The sequence below is a fragment of the Penicillium griseofulvum genome (genome assembly GCF_001561935.1).
Source record: "Penicillium griseofulvum strain PG3 chromosome Unknown contig_79, whole genome shotgun sequence".
NCBI classification, from domain to species: Eukaryota; Fungi; Ascomycota; class Eurotiomycetes; order Eurotiales; family Aspergillaceae; genus Penicillium; species Penicillium griseofulvum.
Window position 1 is genome coordinate 730,147 of NW_024467420.1, and position 20,356 is coordinate 750,502.

Genomic DNA, 20,356 nt, shown 5'->3' on the forward strand with positions numbered 1-20,356 from the left:
GAAACAATATCGGTAGGAACTACATTTTATTGCCAGATGTGCCATTCTATGATACTGTTTGAAGTAACTATCGGCCAATACGTCCGTTTATTAAATTGTGAAATGGAAAGTGTACATCAAGAAGGTAGAGCTAAGCATAAGAACGACTGTAATCCCCGTGTTAAAGCCCATCTACTGATTGATCCAAATTCTACAGCTGTTATCTAGGCCGCCATACGCTCGGCACGACACTGCAGATCCTTGACCATATCAACCCCAGCCTTGGTAGACTCATCCAGGCTTTCATCCGACAATCCAAGCAGCTCATTCTGCGCCTTAGCCGAGAAGTCACTCGAACCATCTGGATAAAACGCCCTGGCATACAGCATCTTGCTAAAGCCAGCCATGTTACCACCTCTAACTTGCGCCAGACCGTCCTCGTATCGCTTCTTGGTGGCCTCGTGGGTAACCGTCCAGTCAGCATCAGTGGTTCCCGTGACACGCTTAACGCTCTCAAATATGTCGTTCTGGCTGACCACAAAGCTCTTAACGTACACGCCCTTGTTGAAAAACCCAGTTAGAGTAAGACTCTTGTCGTTCTCATCATCGGGAAGCTCCTTGAGGCTCAGAACTTTGGCCACGGCACGCCCAACCTGCGACAATGTCGAAGTTGAGCTCTTAGTGTTGCCATCATCGTAGATTGTCAGGGAGCGCTTGTCAAAGTCGAATCCAAAGCGCGCTTCACCACCTGCCAGGCTGTAATCGTACCAGAAGCCACAACACACAGTGATCCACTGCATGCCGAGCCTCTCAATCTCGTCCCTGTTGGCCTTGCCCACGGGGCCCAACATCGTCTCCTCTCCGAGTTTGATGTTGTCAATGTCGCCGGCGTACCCGTTGGGCATGACGTAGGGAACACCAGCCTTGGCGGCCGCCTGGACGAGCTTGCTGTGGGTGTCCCGGGGCGCAGTGGGAGCCATAGTGATGATCAAAAATTGCTGGTCCTTAAGGGCAGCGATGATGGTGGCCTCGTCGTCATAGTCAACTGGGACGACGAGGACGCCCTCGGGGAGTTTGTTGCTGCTGTCTTTGCGGGAAAGGGCCGTGACTGTGTGTTTTCCGGTTTCAAGGAGGGCGGCGACGATGCGTGATCCAATGGTGCCTCCGGCCTAAGGGTTTTTATTAGTATTGTTGTACACGTAGTGTTGTTTGGGGGTTCACTTACACCGACAATGGCGATTCTCTCAATGGCGTTTTTGAAGCCGACGGGCTGGTCTTTGGCGTACTTGGTCATTTTGGTTATTTGAAGACGTCAAATTGATGAGATATTAGGAACTGGTGTGATTGTGGTCGAGGTATTGTAGCTGTTTGCGCTGGGTCTGTGAGTGTCTGGCTACTCCCTGAAGCAGATATGCCCATCCATTTATACATTTCGGACTCGGCCTTGATTTCTCTCTATTTCTATGATCGGACTCGGAAATCTCGGACATTTACTGTCCACGTCGTGTATCCGAGTTAATCTGGTCAGACCATCAAACTTGATTCGCCCAGAGCAATGCAATCAACAAGGGCAATGTGTCCGTCGCCGTTGTCGCCGCCGCAGCCGTTATGCACTGGTGCTTCTCGGCCGCCGCAGCCGCACGCAGGGTCTAGTATAATACTGACACTAACATACAACATACAGCATAGACACCATCTGGCAGTGGTGGGTCTGGGTGACTAGCCCCGCAATAGCCGTCGTTGCCGCACACCAAGCCGCACAAAGACAGCATGACAGCGATTACTCGGCCATTTGCTTTTGCTTTAGCCCCCACGGGGGCCGTTTCGGAGTTGGGCCACTTTTAACATGGGCGTCTCCCGATTGGGGCGTAGCTGTGACTTTGATCTTCTGCTTTGTGGAGCGTTAGTGCAAGGAAACACAAGAGCATGTTAATATGTTAGTCATGGCCAGTTTACATAAATACAATGCGGAACTTCATTAGACCATTTTAGATGTTTTGATGAGTTGTATGTTGAATCACCGTTGAGTGGAGTCGATTTAACGTCCCCCATGCGACTACAACTAGATGTCAGGGCCGAGCATTGATAGATACGGTTCAATGAGGAACTGGTCCCAGCCCCAGTCCTCACCCCAGCTCATGTCCGGCACAGCGGCGTTGGCCTGGGATTCCGGCTGCGCCTGGAAGGATTGATAGCCCGCCTCGACAGCTTCCAGCTGGGCGAGCTCCTTTCGCTTCTTTGCCATACTGAGGCTGAGTAGATGACGCGCCATCGACAATGCTTTACGCGTTAGTCCTGTGTCCGCAGCCTTGACCAGATTCTCCAAGCCCTTGAAGGCAGCAGCAATGTGGACGGAGGCGACCGGCGTGTCGATGGCCAACAGGACACATGTATACTGGAAGACGCTGCCAATGACGTTCCAAAACATAAGACCCTGGTTAGCTAGCTGCTGCGCCGCCTCCACGGCGGCGTTGCCACTATCAATGACGAGCTGAATGATCTCGTCCGATATACCCATTTTGAGCTGGTAAATGCGCCGATAGAAGCAAAACGCGAGGTCCGCCTTAGTTACCACCAGGAAGGGATGGGTGAATTGGAGCTTATCCAATGCCTTAAGACGCTCAAATAACTCTTCTCTCGGAGTTAGAGGCTGACATTCGAGACGAAACGGGGAGTTAGGCGACGGGATGATCTGGGCTATTTGCACGAATTGGTCGGCAACAGAACCTGGTACCGGGATTATGGGCTGGCAAGTCACGGCCCCAAACCGTACAGACGAACGATCGTACTCATAGGATAGCATGTTATGCCCGGCCCACGAGATCCAGAAAATCCGCCTCAGCCGGTCCGCATCATGTCCAACGATAGCAGCGCCTGCGACGGACGCCATCTTCTTGATATTCTCTTCCTCGTGCAGCCCGACCGCTTCGCAGAGGTGCAGGGCGGTGCACGATGCGACCCAGGCATTATTAGGGCGGGTCGTGGCCCGTAGGTATAACACTCGCATGGCCCACGCGATGATGTGGTCGATACCCAGCGTGCGCATAGAGGCCGGATCATCGAGAATGGCTTTGGCGTACTGCACCAGGTCAGACTCCCGCGGGTGTCTGTTGGGGGATAGGAACGACCCGAGAGCAGCGACGCCAGCGGCCACGGCGCCAAAGGCCACCGCGGTGCTGCCGGAGCCATGGTAATAATCCCGACATCGCTGAGCGTAGATTCTCGGGTCCATGTAGTCGAGGATAGGGGCCATTACCGAGAAGTACACACCTGAGAAGAAGCCGAGGTCGTCCTCCGAGATGAACTTCCCCAGCAAGCCATGAGCGTTGGAAGCCTCCTCGGGACGGATACCAAAGTTGTAAGCGATTGAGTGCATCTTGGGGGTGCTGTCAGAGCCGAGAGCCATGCTCAGGATGTGCGGGAATGCCATGGCCGCTGATGCCCCGGCATATCTGGACTTCTGCTCGTCGAAGATACCGGCGGCCGTGGCCGTGGCCGCGGACGCGCCGGCTACGACGGTAGGACTCTGTGTCGACGAGCCATCGGTCCCGCGGGGACACCCCGCTACATAAGATAAGCTGTCCGGACTACGCGGTGCGGCGGCGGCCCGGCTCGCCATACTACTTCCGCCGTCGATGCCAACGCGCTCGGCTTGGAGCGGGACGTGTATGCCGCCACCCGGAATGCCAGTGTTGTCGTCAGCGTACCTACAGTTATATTCGTAGGTGGTGCACGTGCCGCATGGATACTCGGCATCGCATTTGCGCTTACGCTGGTGACAGGGGATGCATGCCTTCCTCGCACGCTTGCGCTTGGCGATTGGTCTTGACATGACTACCAAGGAGGTATGAGCTTCAAAGCCTATGGTACGAGGAGTAGATAGATCGTCTCTCCTAGGCTTTGGCTTGAAGGGTTCATAATTTTGTTCGGGATCTTTAAACGATAGGTTGGACTTGTTTACAAAACGCGAGAACAATGATGTGTCAGCAACAAAGTTGCATTATGTCCCCATGTTGTTCATGCTCCCCTTAAATGGCATGCTTTCCTTTCCCCAATCAAGAACACTTTCGATATGTTCTCATACATAGTCAATCGGCTTTTGTACCTACAACAATCGCTCGTATATTTCATATTACAGCCGTTCAACTTTTTCTCCCGCATAATCTCCCCTTTCATAGAGAAAGCTCACATGTGCAAACAAAAGCCGGAACGATCCCGAGTTCAGCGTTCCTTTCGACACCCAAGAAGGCCCTTCAACATGTGAAACCTACCCTGTGCGTTTGAAACCTCAGTATGACCTGGATATCTTAGGCGTCGGAGCTTCTGGCCTGCAGGTCTACGGTTTTCCCATTACAGCTTGCCTTTGAAATTGAAAGAGTGTGATGTATAACCAGGACTTGAAGACGGATGCTGGAGATGTATTTTCCTAACTTCATTCCACTGATGGTGTCATCATCCATATAACCCAGCTTGGCCCAAACGAGAGCCGTGAAATTTCTGCTTATATAGCATGTCAACGGCCAATTACGATACTCTTACCGGGGGATACTTACAGGTGCTGATGTGAATGGCCATTTGAAGCTCCCCGGTATCTCGAGAATTTATCCCGCCGGTTATGAGAACTTCCCATGGGCACTTCCGGTCAGGGCTCAGCATGATTCTCAGAGTATATCGCCCGCAATAGGCTTGGCGACAAATAACTGGTTAGGAGCTTGCTTCGCAAATCAGTATAGCTACCCCGCCTTCTCGGTTACAGTTACAACACATGCTGCTAAGCTACTGGCTCTCCGTTGTGTCAGGGTACAAAGGCTGATATGGCTAACCATGGTCGAACCAAGCAGAGCTGCAGGTGAGAGAGACTCGCTAACCAACATAGCCGCTAGGAAAGATAACGACGTGAAAGTTTATGCATTAGCCCGAGGCTGAGTGGTATATATCAGAAACACCCCAGATGTTGGCAAATGAGGATAGCTGTTGTGTCTGCATTGTCTCCTTTTGGACAGCCGGCCTGCCAGACCATGATTGCGCACAGTCTTGTGTTTACTATTTAATGTCGATCAGTAGCGCAGCTGGTTTCTCAACGAACTGCACAAACAAAGCACCAAAGGACACCTCGATGAAGCTAACAGGTGGAAACCCGATGACCCATAAGGGGACAAGGTCGCGGCTGGAAAGGGCCAGCGACTGGAAGCTTGTTTCACTACCGGCAGACGAGGACATCGTGAATCCTAGGACTAGCCGGGTTACCATCATGGTCCGGACGAGGAGATGAGGGGTGCCTTCTCACCATTTCCTTGCAAATGTTCAAGGATCAACAAAACATGATCCAATAACGAAACAACCATCTAGCTAATCCTTACCGAAAGTTTGATGTTGAGTATTAAACTGTCTTCCATTCCCACTATTTCGCATGATACGCCCCATGGCCCCCTATGGCATAGTTGTGTTTGCCCATTAACACAGGTCATGCCGGACCTCTTCTCGTCAGGCGAAAAAATTATTGAATTCAGCTCTTTGATGATATCTTCAAATTCTAGGTTCTACTGTGAATTCGCAAGACTGGACTGCACTATGGTTGGCAATGAGTTGGAAAAGTATAAAGAGGACTGGGAGTTGTCGTTGGACAACCTCGAATCTTGCTGATAACTTTATGTCATTTTGAGCACTGTCATAGATCTTGATCGAAGGATTAAAGGAGGGTAATGATCGCGGAAATACCACTAATCACTTCTATACAACATAGGGAGGAATGCGGGGGGGATGCACTCTACGTAATATAAGCATGGTCTACCACCTGGCCATATATGTACTTAAAATTAACAGAAATACGTGTCAAGAATTTATTCATCAGTTGTGATAACTTGCACATTCACTTTTCAGCCTCTAAGGCTTAGACCAATTATAATGGGGGCGGAATAGTTAAAAGGTTGACCTCGGGATAGGGCACAAGTACAAGCAGGTCACAGCCCCTTTCCACATATTCAGCTTTTGGGGGCGTAAATGTCACATTTGACATTTGAAGAGATCCACTCTGTAAAAGCTAGAGGTTATACTTAGAAAAAGTCCATTTTACCATATTGAGGTGGCTAAGACAACGTCTTTAGGGTTTGTTCAAAAGCGTAGCAAGTTTCACGTATAATATCACCGAGATTATCCAGTGTCCACTTCACACTCAGCTTCCCCTCTAACTAATTTCCCAGGCCTAGACTTTGTTATTGCAACCCTCTAGCACGCCGAGAATTGCAATTGTGCTCTGTTGCCGATCACCTCGTATTCTCCATGCCTACTATTGGACCGCGAAATAGTAAGCGAAGGACGTGCCGTCTCCAATGCTTGGCTTATGCAACGACAATATACCTTGTGAGGGCCAATATCAGCCTAAGGAGCTGAGCCGCCATTAAGGAGAAAGGGCCCTGTCCCACAAAAATCTGCGATCAAAATTTAAGCATTTCGTACTCCATAACAACCACATTGTTCACTCTTTAATCCCATTCACAATGAAGCCATCTCCACTTCTGTCCCTACTTCTATACTTCATCTGCCTACCTTCAGTGTCAGCATGGATATTCACATGGCACGAGCCAAACGGCAAATTGCAGGCGTTCCACGATGATAACGAAATGAACTGCGAGAAGATGGATAACCCAGTAGGAAATGTGTTTGATTGGAGCCCCCAAGCAGGACACTGGTGCATATTCCTTTACGAGAATGATCAATGCGAAGAGCCATCTGCAGGCAATACATGCAAGACATACGCCTGGACAAATCACCCCTCGACCAAGCACCTTCTGTCATTCAAGGTGATGAATAATACGGCTGGGTTTGATCCCTCGACGGCAATCCCATCAGCGACAACGACGACGACGACCGATGCAACGCCCTCTCCGACATCAAAGGTAGTCACAACTACTACAGACACCAAAGACGCTGCTAGCTCTTCGCCCAGTGCATCGAGTATCGACAGTGAACCCACTGTGTCGGGCGGTGCAATTGCGGGGATAGTGGTGGGAGTCGTAGCCGCAGTGGCTATTGCTGGAATTCTTGTTTTCTTCTTGATTCGTCGACGACGCAAGAATGCCGTTCAGCCAGGTGCCACGACGGGAAATGCAGCATTCGGGATGGCGGAACTTTCTTCTAATGGTGAAAAGTCGGCTTCAAATGGACATGGGTATCAGGCGGAACTTGCTTCTCCCAATGAAGAAAAGTCGTCTGCTTTGAATAGACCTCGGCATCATGCGCAAGGATACCGCGAACTACATGGATCCGCGGTGGCATCTGAGATAGGGGGGGTAGAGCGACATGAAATCGGTGGGACTCAAATCGACAGAGACAGGAAATATTGAGCAGGAAATATTGAGCAGGAAATGTATTTTAATGTCATTTGACGACGGTTATGTGAGATACCTAATGAGCAGGACTGTGAGCGTTCTCATAAAGCGGTGGCACGGGAAATTCCCTTCCTCAGCCTAAAATCCAGTGAACATACGTGCTGTAGCATAAAACTGGTCTAGGAAACCCAACCTGTGTACTCCAGAAATTAAATTTAGAGAAAAAAAAGGCAAAAACAATTAGAAACCTCTAAGAAAATACATTTCGCCTCATCCATTTTCGTGAAGGCCATCTAGGTTTCATTGAAAGATCCATTCCGACAGAGCACCAGAAAACTCATGTCTTGGAAGAGGAACATCAAAAGATTATTATGCTTCTTGCGTTGCGGGCATATCGACTTCGTTTGCGTCCGATTCCGCCAATTTCTTAGATTGGAATTTATCGGCAGAGTGAGCTGAGATCCGGGTGAGTTCGGTGACGAAGGACTGGCCCCAGAATGCGCTAAATAAAAGGGTTAGCCGGAAAAAGAAATATAGAGATAGCCTGGCTGGCAGGCTTGACATGGTGACATACCTGGTGTACTTGGACACGTATCTGTCCAACTTGGCAAAATTGAGAGTCCTCTGTTCATCGCTCATGGTTACGGCTTCTTGGTAGGCGCCTGCCAATTCTTCAGTGTTCCAGGGGTTCACAATGATACTGCCGTTCAAACTCTGGGCTGCTCCGGCAAATTCAGAAAGCACCAACACTCCGTGGCGCTTCTGTTGGGTGGCAATGTACTCGTAGGCCACCAAGTTCATGCCGTCACGGGTAGATGAGACAATGCAGGCATCAGATACAGCATAGAGAGCGATAAGTTCGTCGAAGTTGACCGACTTGTGCAGGAAGTGAATAGGCTGGAACTCGACCGTGCCTTAAAAGACAATTAGCCTCGTTCAGATCACCAGAGGAAAAATACTTACCGAACTTTCCATTGATACGACCCACTAGTTCATTCACCACAGCCCTCAGATTCTGGTACTCCTCGACGTCCTGTCGACTTGGAACGGCAACTTGTACCAGCACGACCTTTCCAACCCATTCTGGGTGGTCACTGAGGAACACTTCGAGCGCGTGCAACTTCTGTGGCACGCCCTTGATGTAGTCAAGACGGTCGACGCCGACCATCAGCTTCACACCCTGGAACTTCTGCTCTAGCATGGCAATGCGCTTCTGGACCTTCTCCTTCTTCAACCCTTCCTTGAACTTCTCAGGGTCAATACCAATGGGGAAAGCTCCGCATGTGATAATCTTGCCCTGGAACTCAATGCCGTTGGGCGTAGTTGCAAGACCCCTAGTATGGTTAGATATAAACTTCAAACGATATATGGTATACTAACAGTAGACGTGAGCAACTGCTCAGGAAATGGCGCGTGTAATCATAAGTGTGGAAGCCGATCAGGTCGCAATGCAGGACACCCAACAGTAGTTCGTTCCGCACGGGGACGATTCGGTAGATCTCGCTACTAGGGAATGGTGTATGTAAGAAGAAACCGATCTTCACGTTCTTCTTGCTGTCGCCGATCTCCTCGCGCAGCATCTCAGGAAGCAACATCAGGTGGTAGTCGTGAACCCAAATCAGGTCACCATCCTGCACTTCCTTGGCGATAGCCTTTGCAAAAAGACGGTTTGCTTCCTTGTAAGCTTCCCATGCAGACTCGTCAAAGGTAATCTCGCCAGGGTGGTAATGGAACAGCGGCCAGAGGATGGAGTCTAAGGAAGAGAAATGAATCAGTGTACATTCTTGGGGTTTGTTGGGGAGGAGTAACTGACTGGAGAATCCATTGTAGTGTCGATCTGCCAGTTCATCATCGATGAATACTGGTACAGCGCCGTATTCGTCCTTGAGGCGCTGCGTGACGACGGGGATCTCGGCCTCGGGCACCTCCAGGCCGGGCCAGCCGTACCACTGGAATGTGGTTGATTTTGAGAGACCACTCAGACCACTGACTAGACCTCCTGAAGACATTGAAAAATCATATTTTCCATCTTCGGACCGCTTGATAGTGATCGGCAGACGGTTCGAGACTAGAAGCAGGCGAGCTTCATTCTTGGGTTCGATCGAAGGCATGATGAATTATCGTGCAAAACTGATGAAAATTAAATTAGAATAAAGGTATGTTGTAGACGCAAGCTGGAACTCCTGTAGAGGCAGTTAGCAGTCAATTTCATAGGCGGGGAAACCTTGGAGATCATGACGAAACCAACCTTTGGGAACAAGTGGGGATTATTCACTCCGGATGAGCACCAGACTAGCAATCCATATGCAAATATTAGATGGCTAATAGTGATGCCAAAAGAAAATGTGTGAAGAGAGAAAAAAAAGAGGTGAAAGATGAGCAAGGCGGGGGGGAAGTGAAATGCGAACGTCACTGGGAACAACGAGTGGGCCTCATGGAAGCCGGATTTTGCCTGCAATATACTTGGTCTTGGTAAGTATTTTATACGTTGAAAATACACTAAAGTCACTTTAATTTGAAGTTTATTTTCTATTAGATCTTATGCCTGTGTCTTATTAGTCTTTTTATTAAATAAATTCTACAGGTAGATGGTTGGAAAAGGACCAAAAAAAAACATATAGCCTAGGAGATTGTACTTGAATCTGTAATGCTTTAACTGCTGTACTTGGGTTATTCTAACCGCTTTTCAAATATAGTAATCACCTTACAGAAATAGTGTAAAAATTAGATCTAAAGAGAGCTAATTGACATATTGAAGGTTCAAATGTTTCATATGGAGTTGTATTGGAATAAAAGGCGGTGAGCTGGGCGGTCACCATTTGGGTCTGGTTCCAGATGTAACATGGACCACTATAGACAAGACAAGAAATACAAAGGTCATTATTCTTATGTTTGTAATTTGGAATCAAAATATCATTTTCTCATTCTGACTCGGGTGGGGAATCGTGCCAGGCTAGGCCCCTACTAGAAGTCCTCGTAGGATATCCATGGATGATTCTAGCAGCTCGGATGCCCCGGTGACGGCGTTTGTCTTGGAACTTCAGGTTGATCGAGGCGAACTGATTTAACCCCATCGATCTCGGCAGCATTTTCCTTCTTTCATCTTTCTCCTTCTCTTATCTTGTTGCTTTTGTACAGTTATCAAAGGTTACACATCCATGGCAAAGTCGTTTTTCAGAAAGTAAGCCTGCCTACTACCTACTATGTATAAAACCGACAAGACACCCAAACGGGATATTTGAGAATACCACCGAGAAGACCTGAACTCATGTTGGTCGTCTGTCTCAAAGGTCTCAGAGACATCCTCACGATCCGGATATATGTTGTAGAGCCTTATTATTATCCATGTCCGCCAAGAAAACTTTCAGCAGTGTCTCTTACGCAATGGGTCGAGTCGGCAAGATGTCAAGTGTTGTGTGAGACATTGCCATAAACAGCGCCTCTTCAGAGTTGACTTCGAAAAGATCAATTCACCATCGTTTTACGAAGGTGAGATAATCTTTGATGTCCACAAGCTGATAGTGATCTTTGCTAGTGGCCGTGTGATCTGACACTTGGATGCAAAGATTCTCCAGTCGTGCTAATCACTGGATTATATTGTGGCTGCCAATTGTTTTGCCTGGAGGGTTTATCTTCATTAGACGGACTTTCCTGTCTTTATCTCAGTGCTGAGCTCTTAGCACTAGGGTTAAAATGATATGATACGTGACATTAGAATGACTAATGTTCTAGTAAAAGGGAGCTCGGGAGCTTAAACCTCTCAAGGTAGTCTCAATTATCATTGTATAGTATAACGCCCACGACCAAATTCACAAAGCCGACCTCTCCCCCGCAAGACTCCATTTCCCATCCGAATCAACAACCGTCCGCCCCTCATCCTCCAGCTTCATCAGCACCTGCAACACACCATGCGAAGCAGGTAAATGCAAAGACTCAGGAACATCACGGTAAATACGCTTCACCAACTCAATAGGCGTCCATGCCTGCTTACTCTCCGGCGAGGACTCACCAGCCGCGACATCAAGCTTACCAAATCGGAGCACCCGCAGGACCTCGTCTTCCCGCTGCTGGCGATGCTTGATGTACTCGGTGATTCTTGCGCCGGAGTTCTCAATCACAGCCCCGTGTCCCGGGTATCCCCGGCCTGAGGAAACGCGGTCGCGCATCCGGTGTAGACTGCCGAGGTAGGTTTTGAGGTCTTCAAAAACGGCTGTACCGTGGCCTAGGACGTCTGTGGATTTGGGGTTAGATATGTCTCGGGGATATAGTATATTCGTTTTATTGGTGGGAGGGAAGGGAAGGTCATATAAGGACACTTACTGTCACCCGTGAACATAGCATTCTCCTCTTCGAGCATGAATACCATATGATCAACGGTGTGTCCAGGCGTGTGGAATGCTGTCAAGGTAGCACCTTCAACAGAAAATACCTGGCCTTCATGGATATCCGTCTGAGCGGAATCAGGCTGGTGTTTGAAGATCTGAGCCTTGGGACAGAGTTTGAGCAGATCTGGCAGCCCGCTGACATGGTCGGGGTGCCAGTGAGTCAGGAGAGCCTGGTGTACTGTTGCTTTTTCTTGCGAGAGCACGTATTGAAGGTTTGCAGCCCATGCTGGCTTGCCTTCTCCTGTATCTATTAGGATTCGCTGGTGGCCGCGGCCAATTAAGTATGTGTTTGTGCCTGGGTATGTAGTTAGAGCGTGTGTATTCTGAGTTGGGATGGAGTGTGATGCTTACCTTGTAGTGTGAACTGTGTTGAGTTTTGTGCTATTGATCAGCTTGTTGTGTTCTAGTGATAGCATCTATGAACTCACCTTTCCCGGATTCCCGCCTAGAATTCTCACAACCGAGGCGCTGAGGCGCTCCACCTCTGGGAGTTGGACGAGCTGGGTCGCCATTTTTGAGATGGAGTATAGTAGATGGAAGGTAGGACTTTAACAACCTGGTCTTGATGCAAATCAGTGGTCAACCGAGGGCCGAATTATCATTCAAGACGCTCTAAACTTCTAAGCTTGCGAATAAATGATTGTAATGAAATGTAGTGGACTTGAGGTATCGAAGCGCTAAACTTTCCCCAACGCAAGATCTGATAGCGTCAAAGTCAGATCTTATACAACGCGGGGCAGAAATTGTGCCTCGGTAAGCTTATCTCATCTTTTAATGTCTTCGGGCTGTCGGTATTTCGGTGGTGGTCAATTTATGCCGGATACGGTTAAAAATACTATACTACAACCTACGAAAGGAACCAGTTGACAATTTGAAAAAAAGAAATTGTGTATGCATGCCATTCCTAACATACAAAAACAGTGATGTAAAAATCAAAAAGAGTATATCCATTGAGCCTACCCAGATATCGGGAATCAACGCAAGGCCGAGAAATCAGGCCTACAAAAACACAAGTTCATTCATAATTTTTCCCAGAGCGCAACTCCTCGTATCCTGCTCACGAAAGGACATGGGCAACAGACAACCAATTGAATGGCTGTCGTGTCGCACCGTGGTTTTCAGAGGCATGTATCTGAATTGTTCAACACACAAGAGAACGTAGTTTACACAGGTGTCTCGGCCATAACCGAAACACCTGAAGGTTTTATTGTTGGGGATTCATGACAGAAGAAAGGCAGTTTAAGCCTTGCGGGCCATGGTGTTGAGGGCAGAGCCATCGTGGAACCACTCCAGCTGGGACTCGTTGAAGGTGTGGCTGAGAGGGATGTCGAAGGCAGCGCCACCGTCCTTGGGGTGCACACGGAGGGTGATGGGCTTGCCAACCTCGAGCTGAGTGCAGAGGAGGTCGACCTTGTCCTCGGGGTTGATCTTATCGTAATCGGCGGGATCACTGAAGGTCAAAGGAAGCATACCCTGCTTCTTCAAGTTGGTCTCGTGGATACGAGCGAAGGAACGGGTAATGATGGCGAGACCACCGAGGTGACGGGGCTCGAGAGCGGCGTGCTCACGGGAAGAGCCCTCACCGTAGTTCCAGTCACCAATGACAACCCACTTGACGCCACGAGCCTTGTAGTCACGGGCAGTAGCGGGAACGGCATCGTACTCCTTGGTGAAGCAGTTCTTGACCTTGTTGGCCTCACCGTTCTCGGCGTTGGTGGCACCAATCAACATGTTGTTGGAGATGTTGTCCAAGTGGCCACGGTACTTCAACCAAGGGCCAGCCATGGAGATGTGGTCAGTGGTGGTCTTGCCCTGGCACTTGATCAGAATGGGGATGTCAGTGGCATCCTTGCCATCCCAGGCGGAGAAGCCCTCGAGGATCTGGAGACGGTCGGAGGTGGGGGAAACAGCGACGGTAACAGCGGAACGATCAGCGGGAGGGGCCTGGTAGGTGTCACGGCCAGCATCGTAGCCACGAGTGGGGAGACCGTCACCGGAGGGAGCCTTGAGCATGAACTTGTTGCCATCCTTGTCGGTAAGGGAGTCGGTAAGGGGGTTGAAGTTGAGGGTACCGGCAACGGTCATGGCGACGACCAGATCGGGAGAGGCAACGAATGCGTGGGTGGCGGGGTTGGCATCGTTACGGCCAGTGAAGTTACGGTTGTAAGAGGAGATGATGGAGTTGGCCTCACCCTTCTTCACGTCCTTGCGGTCCCACTGACCAATGCAAGGTCCGCAGGCGTTGGCAAGGATGACACCACCGTACTCCTCGAGGGTCTGGAGCTGACCATCACGCTCAATGGTAGCGCGAATCTGCTCGGAACCAGGGGTGATGGTGAACAGAGACTTGGACTTGAGACCGTGGTCAAGAGCGTCACGGGCGATGGAAGCAGCGCGGGACATATCCTCGTAGGAGGAGTTGGTGCAAGAACCGATCAGACCGACCTTGAGCTCCTCGGGCCACTTGTTGGCCTTGACAGCCTCCTTGAACTGGGAGATGGGAGTGGCAAGATCGGGAGTGAAGGGACCGTTGACGTGGGGCTCGAGCTCATCGAGGTTGATCTCAATGAGCTGATCGTACTTAGCACCCTCATCCTCACGGAGCTCCTTGGCGTACTCGCGAGAGAAGTCACCAATGTGCTGACGCTTGGTGGCCTTCAGGTAGTCGTACATGCGGTCGTTGAAGGGGAAGATAGAGGTGGTAGCACCAATCTCAGCACCCATGTTACAGATGGTAGCCATACCAGTGCAAGACAGGGACTCAACACCAGGACCGTGGTACTCGATGATGGCACCGGTACCACCCTTGACGGTGAGGAGACCGGCGACCTTGAGGATGATATCCTTAGGAGTGGTCCAGCCAGACATCTTACCAGTGAGACGGACACCGATGACGTTAGGGGCCTTCAGCTCCCAAGGGAGACCAGCCATAACATCGACGGCATCAGCACCACCGACACCAATAGCGGCGGTAGCGAGACCACCAGCGTTAGGGGTGTGAGAGTCAGTACCGATGATCAGACCACCGGGGAAAGCGTAGTTCTCAAGAACGATCTGGTGAATGATACCGGAACCGGGCTTCCAGAAACCGATGTTGTACTTGGCGGTAGAGGAGGCAAGGAAGTCGTAGACCTCCTTGTTGATGTCGTTGGCACGAGCAAGATCCTTCTCACCTCCAACCTGGGCCTCAATCAAGTGGTCACAGTGGACAGTGGTGGGGGTCTGGACGCGGTCCATGCCAGCGGACATGAACTGCAGAATAGCCATCTGGGCGGTGGCATCCTGGCAAGCAACACGGTCAGGGCGCAGCTTGAGGTAAGAGACACCACGCTGGATGTCCTGACCGTGGGGGTCGTCAAGGTGAGAGTACAGGACCTTCTCGGAGAAAGTGAGAGGGCGCTGCAGACGAGAGCGAACGACGTCGAGGTTCTCGGACATCTTCTTGTAGTTGATGTAGTGGCCCTGAGATATAGTACATTAGTCGCTATTGCTTAGAATCGCTCCACGCCCGTTCTCGGGCGCTAGCCTGGCAGCCACTCACAGTTTCCTGGTTGGTCATCTCGACCTTCTTGTCGAGGGGGTTGGCGGTAGCGAAGGCCCGAGTTCCGGTAACCTATACATTGAAAAGTCAGTCACTGCAAATCTTGAGCTATGTCTGAGCTATCATGCACGCCGGCAAATGTGCCATGCCACGTGTAAATGAAGCTTGGCAATGAGGTCACTGCTTACAAGACGGAACTTGGGGGCCTAGAGTCGAAACGCATGTTAGTTTTCCATTCATCAAGAATCAGACTGGGACTCGATTAGAGCGCCATGCTGTGGCTACAATGAGCCGAGGGAAAAAGACGTACCAGCGCACCAGCGCGCGCGAGGCGGGTGGAGATCATGATGGAAGCTCTATGAGGAGGGATTGCACATCCAAGAGCTAGCTAACCACCTTCACCAAATTATGAGAGTGGAGAGTAGAATGAGAGAGGAAGAGATCAAAAAGGAAGAAGAGGAGGAAAGCTTGGTTTTGAGTGGGAGAAAGATTCTACGGGGACCGGGAGTAGAGCCGTAACCGCTGTTACCACGGCGATACAATACGCTTGTATTGGACCAAGCCGCATGCGACGGCAAGAAGGCTGGGCAGTTTGATAGACGCTGCTTATGGTTTAGAATTATCAAAATTTACAATTATAGATGATAGACTTGAAGAGGGATATACATCCGATTCTTTTTCTATCCATATTCTCTTCCCATGTGAACTTTTCAATATTCAATATCTGTGGCCTTGTGTGTTCGCCTTGTTGTACCGGAAACGTAATGGCGATACAAGGCATGTGACGGGTATAACTCGGCCACCAATCACGGAGTTTCCAATTACAAGGGCCCCTTCGCCCAGTTCTCCCAGTTCGGACCAAAGGGCTTTGGAAAAAGGTCAATGTGTTCTCATGTAACTCGGCCTATAACCCGTGCTACAAGTTTGACGCATGTGCATTCGGTTTCAAAAGTATCAATCTAGCTATTGATCATCTGTTTATTAGCTACAATGTAACCTTGGGAATATTGCTTAATAGAGTACTTTCTTGAAGTATTTCCCCTATAACCTCCTCTATACCTATATGTACTTTTATACTTCAAAACTTGATATTGAACTACAGTTTCTTAGATCGGAGCAACATACCGCATGCAAACGTCATTAAATACACGTACGGTGACGAAATGGACTGAGCCGAGGTGAGCCGAATGGCAATCCCGCGCCGCCAAGATGCCGTGTCTGATTGCCAACCAATCAAATCTCAGCTATTTCAATCGTCCGCGACCCACAAATCGGTGGAAATTTCATCTCAAACCCTCGCTATTGTCCCTGACCTCTTTGACCCGCTTTCCTCTCCGTTCACTCCGGAAATCGGTGATAACCAATTTTCATTCACTTGCATCTATTTTGATATTCGGCTCCAGCTCCGAGGTATTTCGGCTATCAATTACAATGGGTGCTCTCAGAAAAGTGAAGAACAAGCGCCGCACTAGGTACGTCTACGCTCCCTTTACGGAGTACCTATGGTGCTGATCGCTAACCTACTCACAGAGACTACGATCTAGTCGTCGCGGATATCAAAACTCAAGGTCACCTGCAGAAGTTTAAGGACACAAAAGACGTGGAGGACTTGCCTGGTCTAGGCAAGTTCTATTGCACAGAATGCTCCAAATGGTTTGAGAGCGACTACAACCTCAAGGCACACACCAAGGGCAAGAACCACAAGCGGAGGTGAGTGTAACCCGACACCTTGTTTGCCGTCCTATCGCTGACCGGCTACGTGTATTTCAGACTTCGTATCTTGCGCGAAGAGCCTCACAGCCAACAGCTTGCCGAGCGTGCAATCGGACTCGGTTTGATTGATAATGGCAAGCGCGAAGAGAACCCCGACGTGATGAAGGACTGAATCGAAGCTAGACCTTCGCCTTCTGGGATAAAAATCAAACCTTTGCTACGCGACCACGATCCTCTTTTCAGCAAATCGACATACAAAAGTTTTCCATACATCGAGCCATGTGCTGATGTTGACTTTACCCATTCTGTTCGTGCATCTCGGTGGAGTCTCACGTGAAGCAATTTTTTTATATTGCCGATACTCGCGGTGTTACCGCTTTTCCGTTTTGCGGGTGACTCGAAACCGCCGATAACCGGCGAAAACGGCATCTGGGCGAAATTTACCCCCTTACTAGCAATACTCTCGAGTAATTCCAATAGAAATCCCTCAATACCAAATAGAATCTAACCTAAATCGGTTTTCGGTAACTGTGTATATTGGCTTTGATTGTTTTGTTTTGATATCTTCCTGATCTTCGATATTCTAAGCTTGACCTCTCAAGGTTGAACATATTTATATGCCCGGTATGGGCTCCTGGGCTTTCACTTGTGCGTCCCAGGAATTAAAGCTCTTCATCAACCATTCATATGCCGCCCACTTTATCAGATGTTAGTTGTCTAATTGTTATAACACGGGAAAGACATACCTGGACCGCATTCACAATGAACGCTCTGACACTGCACACCCAAAAGCCACGATAGAATGCCTTGATGCCCTCGACACGATAGGTCTCTTTCGCAATTTGGAAAGAGCTAAGCGTCTCGCGCTGTGGTCGCAGCAGAGACTGGCTTTCAGTCCTGGGCGAAAGATCTGTAATTGTCTGTGCCTGCAGTCGTGTCTTGATCATATCCAAAGGAAACACAGAGCCCCAAGTAACAACGCCGGCAATGCCACCGCAAAGCAGAATCTTCATAGCTGTCTGGTGTGAACTATCATCATCAGAGGTCATAAATCGTTTGCAAAGTTCGTAGGACCAGAAACTGCATTAGATCAGCATTGATCCCTCAATTGATACACTGGGGTATCCGGGGGTGGCGTGAGAGTTCCATACTAGAATCCATAGCCAATTGAATCTCTGGCGCTAGTAATCCCGCCCCCAAAGTAAAGGCCCCTCCAACCACGCGTTCGGAAGATATCCTTGGCGACCGCCCACGAGGAAACATCCGGCCGGCGATCCAGCTGTGCCCGACACTTAATGAACTCCGTTGGCGACGAGATGGTCCAGCTAGCCAGTCCGCCTGCGGCACCAGCCAGCCAAATCTTGTAAGGCGAGACCCCCACGGGATTGGTGGGATCCGTTACGGACCCATCCAATGCTGTTAAGGATCGGTTGTATGCAACAAAAAGAATAGCGTTGAGAGCTCCATATCCCAAGATCGGAGCAGCCGCGCCTGTAATGATGGTCAATTAATTGGTCCTTGTATCACCAGCGCGACACGGACCTCGAACAAGAGAGCCTGCTTTTTCGAAGCGGCTCAAATTTGCCGTTGATGTATCGGCATGTGAGTGTCCCGCCTGCAACCGGACTTTGATGACATCGAGAGGATTGCCAATTATAATCCCAACGGCTCCGCTGATATAGCCAGCCCAGAAATCTGCGGCCATCAGATCTCAATGCTAAGGACCAGATTGAAAATGACACACAAACATCGATTCAACCTCGGGAAGTCCCCCCAGATCTCCATAGCGGGGCCTCACGTGCCGGGAGCGGGGTGATTACAGAGCACCGCGACCTGAACTTGGGAGGCCCAGGGTAAATGGACATTAACCTAGTTCAATAGTACCGAATGTATCTTGGCAGCATCATGGGCTGCTCCGGTTCAACAGCCATAAGCCGAGGAATACGGCATTAGGTTAGGAAGGGGCCTTGCGTATCTGAAAAAGCCTATCTCGGTTTCCCGACGACCCCACGTGCTCGGCCCCCAAGGAGAAGCCGAAGGCGATTGCAGGACCGTAGTTCCCCGATCACTACGGATGCTGGAAAATTTGGGTCTCTCCGTATGTAGGTATACGCAGTTTCTTTGGCATGGTTGCAAGCGAGGTCAAAATGGCGAAGTAAACCGACAGTTTTGAGGAAGTTGCGTCTCTGCATGATGGTCTAGTCGTACCTGCTCTTCAAAGCCCTAGGTGCCGATAGAAGAGTCGAACTTTCGCACACGTCACTGCACTCCATAAGACAGAGCTCTGTGATCGTTTCAAGTTTGCTCGATTCAGCCCACTCTTGGGCGGACTCATCAATATATATAATCTTGATTCGGCCCGTCTACTTGTTTGCTTTGATTGTGTTGACCATTAGCTCGATGCCATCAGTGGCAAGTTCCTCGATGGCTTTTTCATTAGCCTCCTTGGCTTCTTCCTGAATCTCATGAAGTCACTTCAGCCAGAACATGTATCTCCATGGCGAGAATCTAGTGGGTGATCGCTGACCAAGCTCTGATTCTAGGAACAGCTCGCCACCATTGCTAATTTCGCTCGGGCCATCATTCCAATACACCTCTGATAGTAAAAAGAGGTTACGACTTGCTATTTTTAGCCAAATAATAGCAGCGGGTAATAGATGAAAGACCCCAAGCTTCTTAATCCCTCGGTTAAGGTCTTCCTCATCTGACCATTCCCCAGAGCGAAGTACTTGATGGCTTTCAAAGAGATTACGGAAGATCAAAAGAGCAACTTGGCAAAGCCTGTCCTTAGCGACACGAGTGGATGCAAGTTTAGCCAAGAATGTTGCAAAGTTGAGACGGTGTGTTCCCAACATAGAAGCACTGTTATCGACCCAGTAATCAGCCATATCGCTAGCCAAGAAGGGAGATCATTCCACAGTGTACCGTCGACGGTTCTTGCGATATCTATTCCAATAGCTCCCCGTGCAGGTCTAGTCAACGGTCCCATTCCTTGAATACTAAGGATATCGAGGACTATACCCTCATGTTCAGGTGATTCGGAGGAGATGTTTTGGCCAAGGTCGTAGTACATATACCGCAGGGAATGAATGTAGCGTTCAAGGGAATCTACACCATCTCCAATATCGCAGTATCGACTGGCAACGATCCAGGTACGGTTATTGAACGCCACGTCTCGTTTGGTTTGTGAGTCGCTCTGATCGTTATGTGGGCTACCACCTTCTAGCCGTCGGCCCGAGGACACTCCTGCATAGCACCGTGTATATAGAGCGAGCTATATCGGGTTAATGATTTTGGCATTATCATTATCATTATCAATACTATGCCGATCTACATTATTTAGAATTCTCCAGTTTGTTGTGCGTTGACAGAGCGTCAAGCCTATGGAATTGATCATCAAAAGTAACGGC

General features: G+C 49.5%; 8 protein-coding genes across 8 annotated transcripts; 2 read left to right on the forward strand and 6 right to left on the reverse strand.

Moving 5' to 3' along the window:
* Nucleotides 1-203: 203 nt before the first annotated feature.
* Nucleotides 204-1,273, reverse strand: PGRI_002380 (aromatic alcohol reductase; the record flags this gene model as incomplete). The annotated part of the gene is made up of 2 exons (XM_040787951.1): nt 204-1,148; nt 1,205-1,273. 2 exons carry the CDS (start codon nt 1,271-1,273, stop codon nt 204-206), a joined length of 1,014 nt encoding a protein of 337 aa, XP_040651723.1.
* Nucleotides 1,274-2,041: 768 nt separating this feature from the next.
* On the reverse strand, nt 2,042-3,811 carry PGRI_002390 (putative C6 transcription factor; the record flags this gene model as incomplete). Its single annotated transcript, XM_040787952.1, has 1 exon — nt 2,042-3,811. One exon carries the CDS (start codon nt 3,809-3,811, stop codon nt 2,042-2,044), a length of 1,770 nt encoding a protein of 589 aa, XP_040651724.1.
* Nucleotides 3,812-6,476: 2,665 nt separating this feature from the next.
* On the forward strand, nt 6,477-7,322 carry PGRI_002400 (uncharacterized protein; the record flags this gene model as incomplete). The annotated part of the gene is made up of 1 exon (XM_040787953.1): nt 6,477-7,322. The coding sequence occupies one exon, from the start codon at nt 6,477-6,479 to the stop codon at nt 7,320-7,322; it is 846 nt and encodes a 281-aa protein (XP_040651725.1).
* A 354-nt stretch (nt 7,323-7,676) lies between these two features.
* On the reverse strand, nt 7,677-9,418 carry PGRI_002410 (glycosyltransferase family 20 protein; the record flags this gene model as incomplete). Its single annotated transcript, XM_040787954.1, has 5 exons — nt 7,677-7,809; nt 7,882-8,221; nt 8,271-8,641; nt 8,688-9,060; nt 9,121-9,418. 5 exons carry the CDS (start codon nt 9,416-9,418, stop codon nt 7,677-7,679), a joined length of 1,515 nt encoding a protein of 504 aa, XP_040651726.1.
* A 1,698-nt stretch (nt 9,419-11,116) lies between these two features.
* PGRI_002420 (uncharacterized protein) lies at nt 11,117-12,204 on the reverse strand (the record flags this gene model as incomplete). The annotated part of the gene is made up of 4 exons (XM_040787955.1): nt 11,117-11,538; nt 11,628-11,987; nt 12,044-12,056; nt 12,121-12,204. 4 exons carry the CDS (start codon nt 12,202-12,204, stop codon nt 11,117-11,119), a joined length of 879 nt encoding a protein of 292 aa, XP_040651727.1.
* A 727-nt stretch (nt 12,205-12,931) lies between these two features.
* On the reverse strand, nt 12,932-15,579 carry acoA (aconitate hydratase ACO1; the record flags this gene model as incomplete). Its single annotated transcript, XM_040787956.1, has 4 exons — nt 12,932-15,154; nt 15,234-15,305; nt 15,422-15,439; nt 15,544-15,579. The coding sequence occupies 4 exons, from the start codon at nt 15,577-15,579 to the stop codon at nt 12,932-12,934; spliced, it is 2,349 nt and encodes a 782-aa protein (XP_040651728.1).
* Nucleotides 15,580-16,664: 1,085 nt separating this feature from the next.
* On the forward strand, nt 16,665-17,118 carry PGRI_002440 (putative C2H2 finger domain protein; the record flags this gene model as incomplete). The annotated part of the gene is made up of 3 exons (XM_040787957.1): nt 16,665-16,705; nt 16,764-16,943; nt 17,004-17,118. 3 exons carry the CDS (start codon nt 16,665-16,667, stop codon nt 17,116-17,118), a joined length of 336 nt encoding a protein of 111 aa, XP_040651729.1.
* A 441-nt stretch (nt 17,119-17,559) lies between these two features.
* Nucleotides 17,560-18,651, reverse strand: PGRI_002450 (uncharacterized protein; the record flags this gene model as incomplete). The annotated part of the gene is made up of 4 exons (XM_040787958.1): nt 17,560-17,643; nt 17,693-18,026; nt 18,098-18,437; nt 18,489-18,651. The coding sequence occupies 4 exons, from the start codon at nt 18,649-18,651 to the stop codon at nt 17,560-17,562; spliced, it is 921 nt and encodes a 306-aa protein (XP_040651730.1).
* Between the last annotated feature and the right edge of the window lie 1,705 nt (nt 18,652-20,356).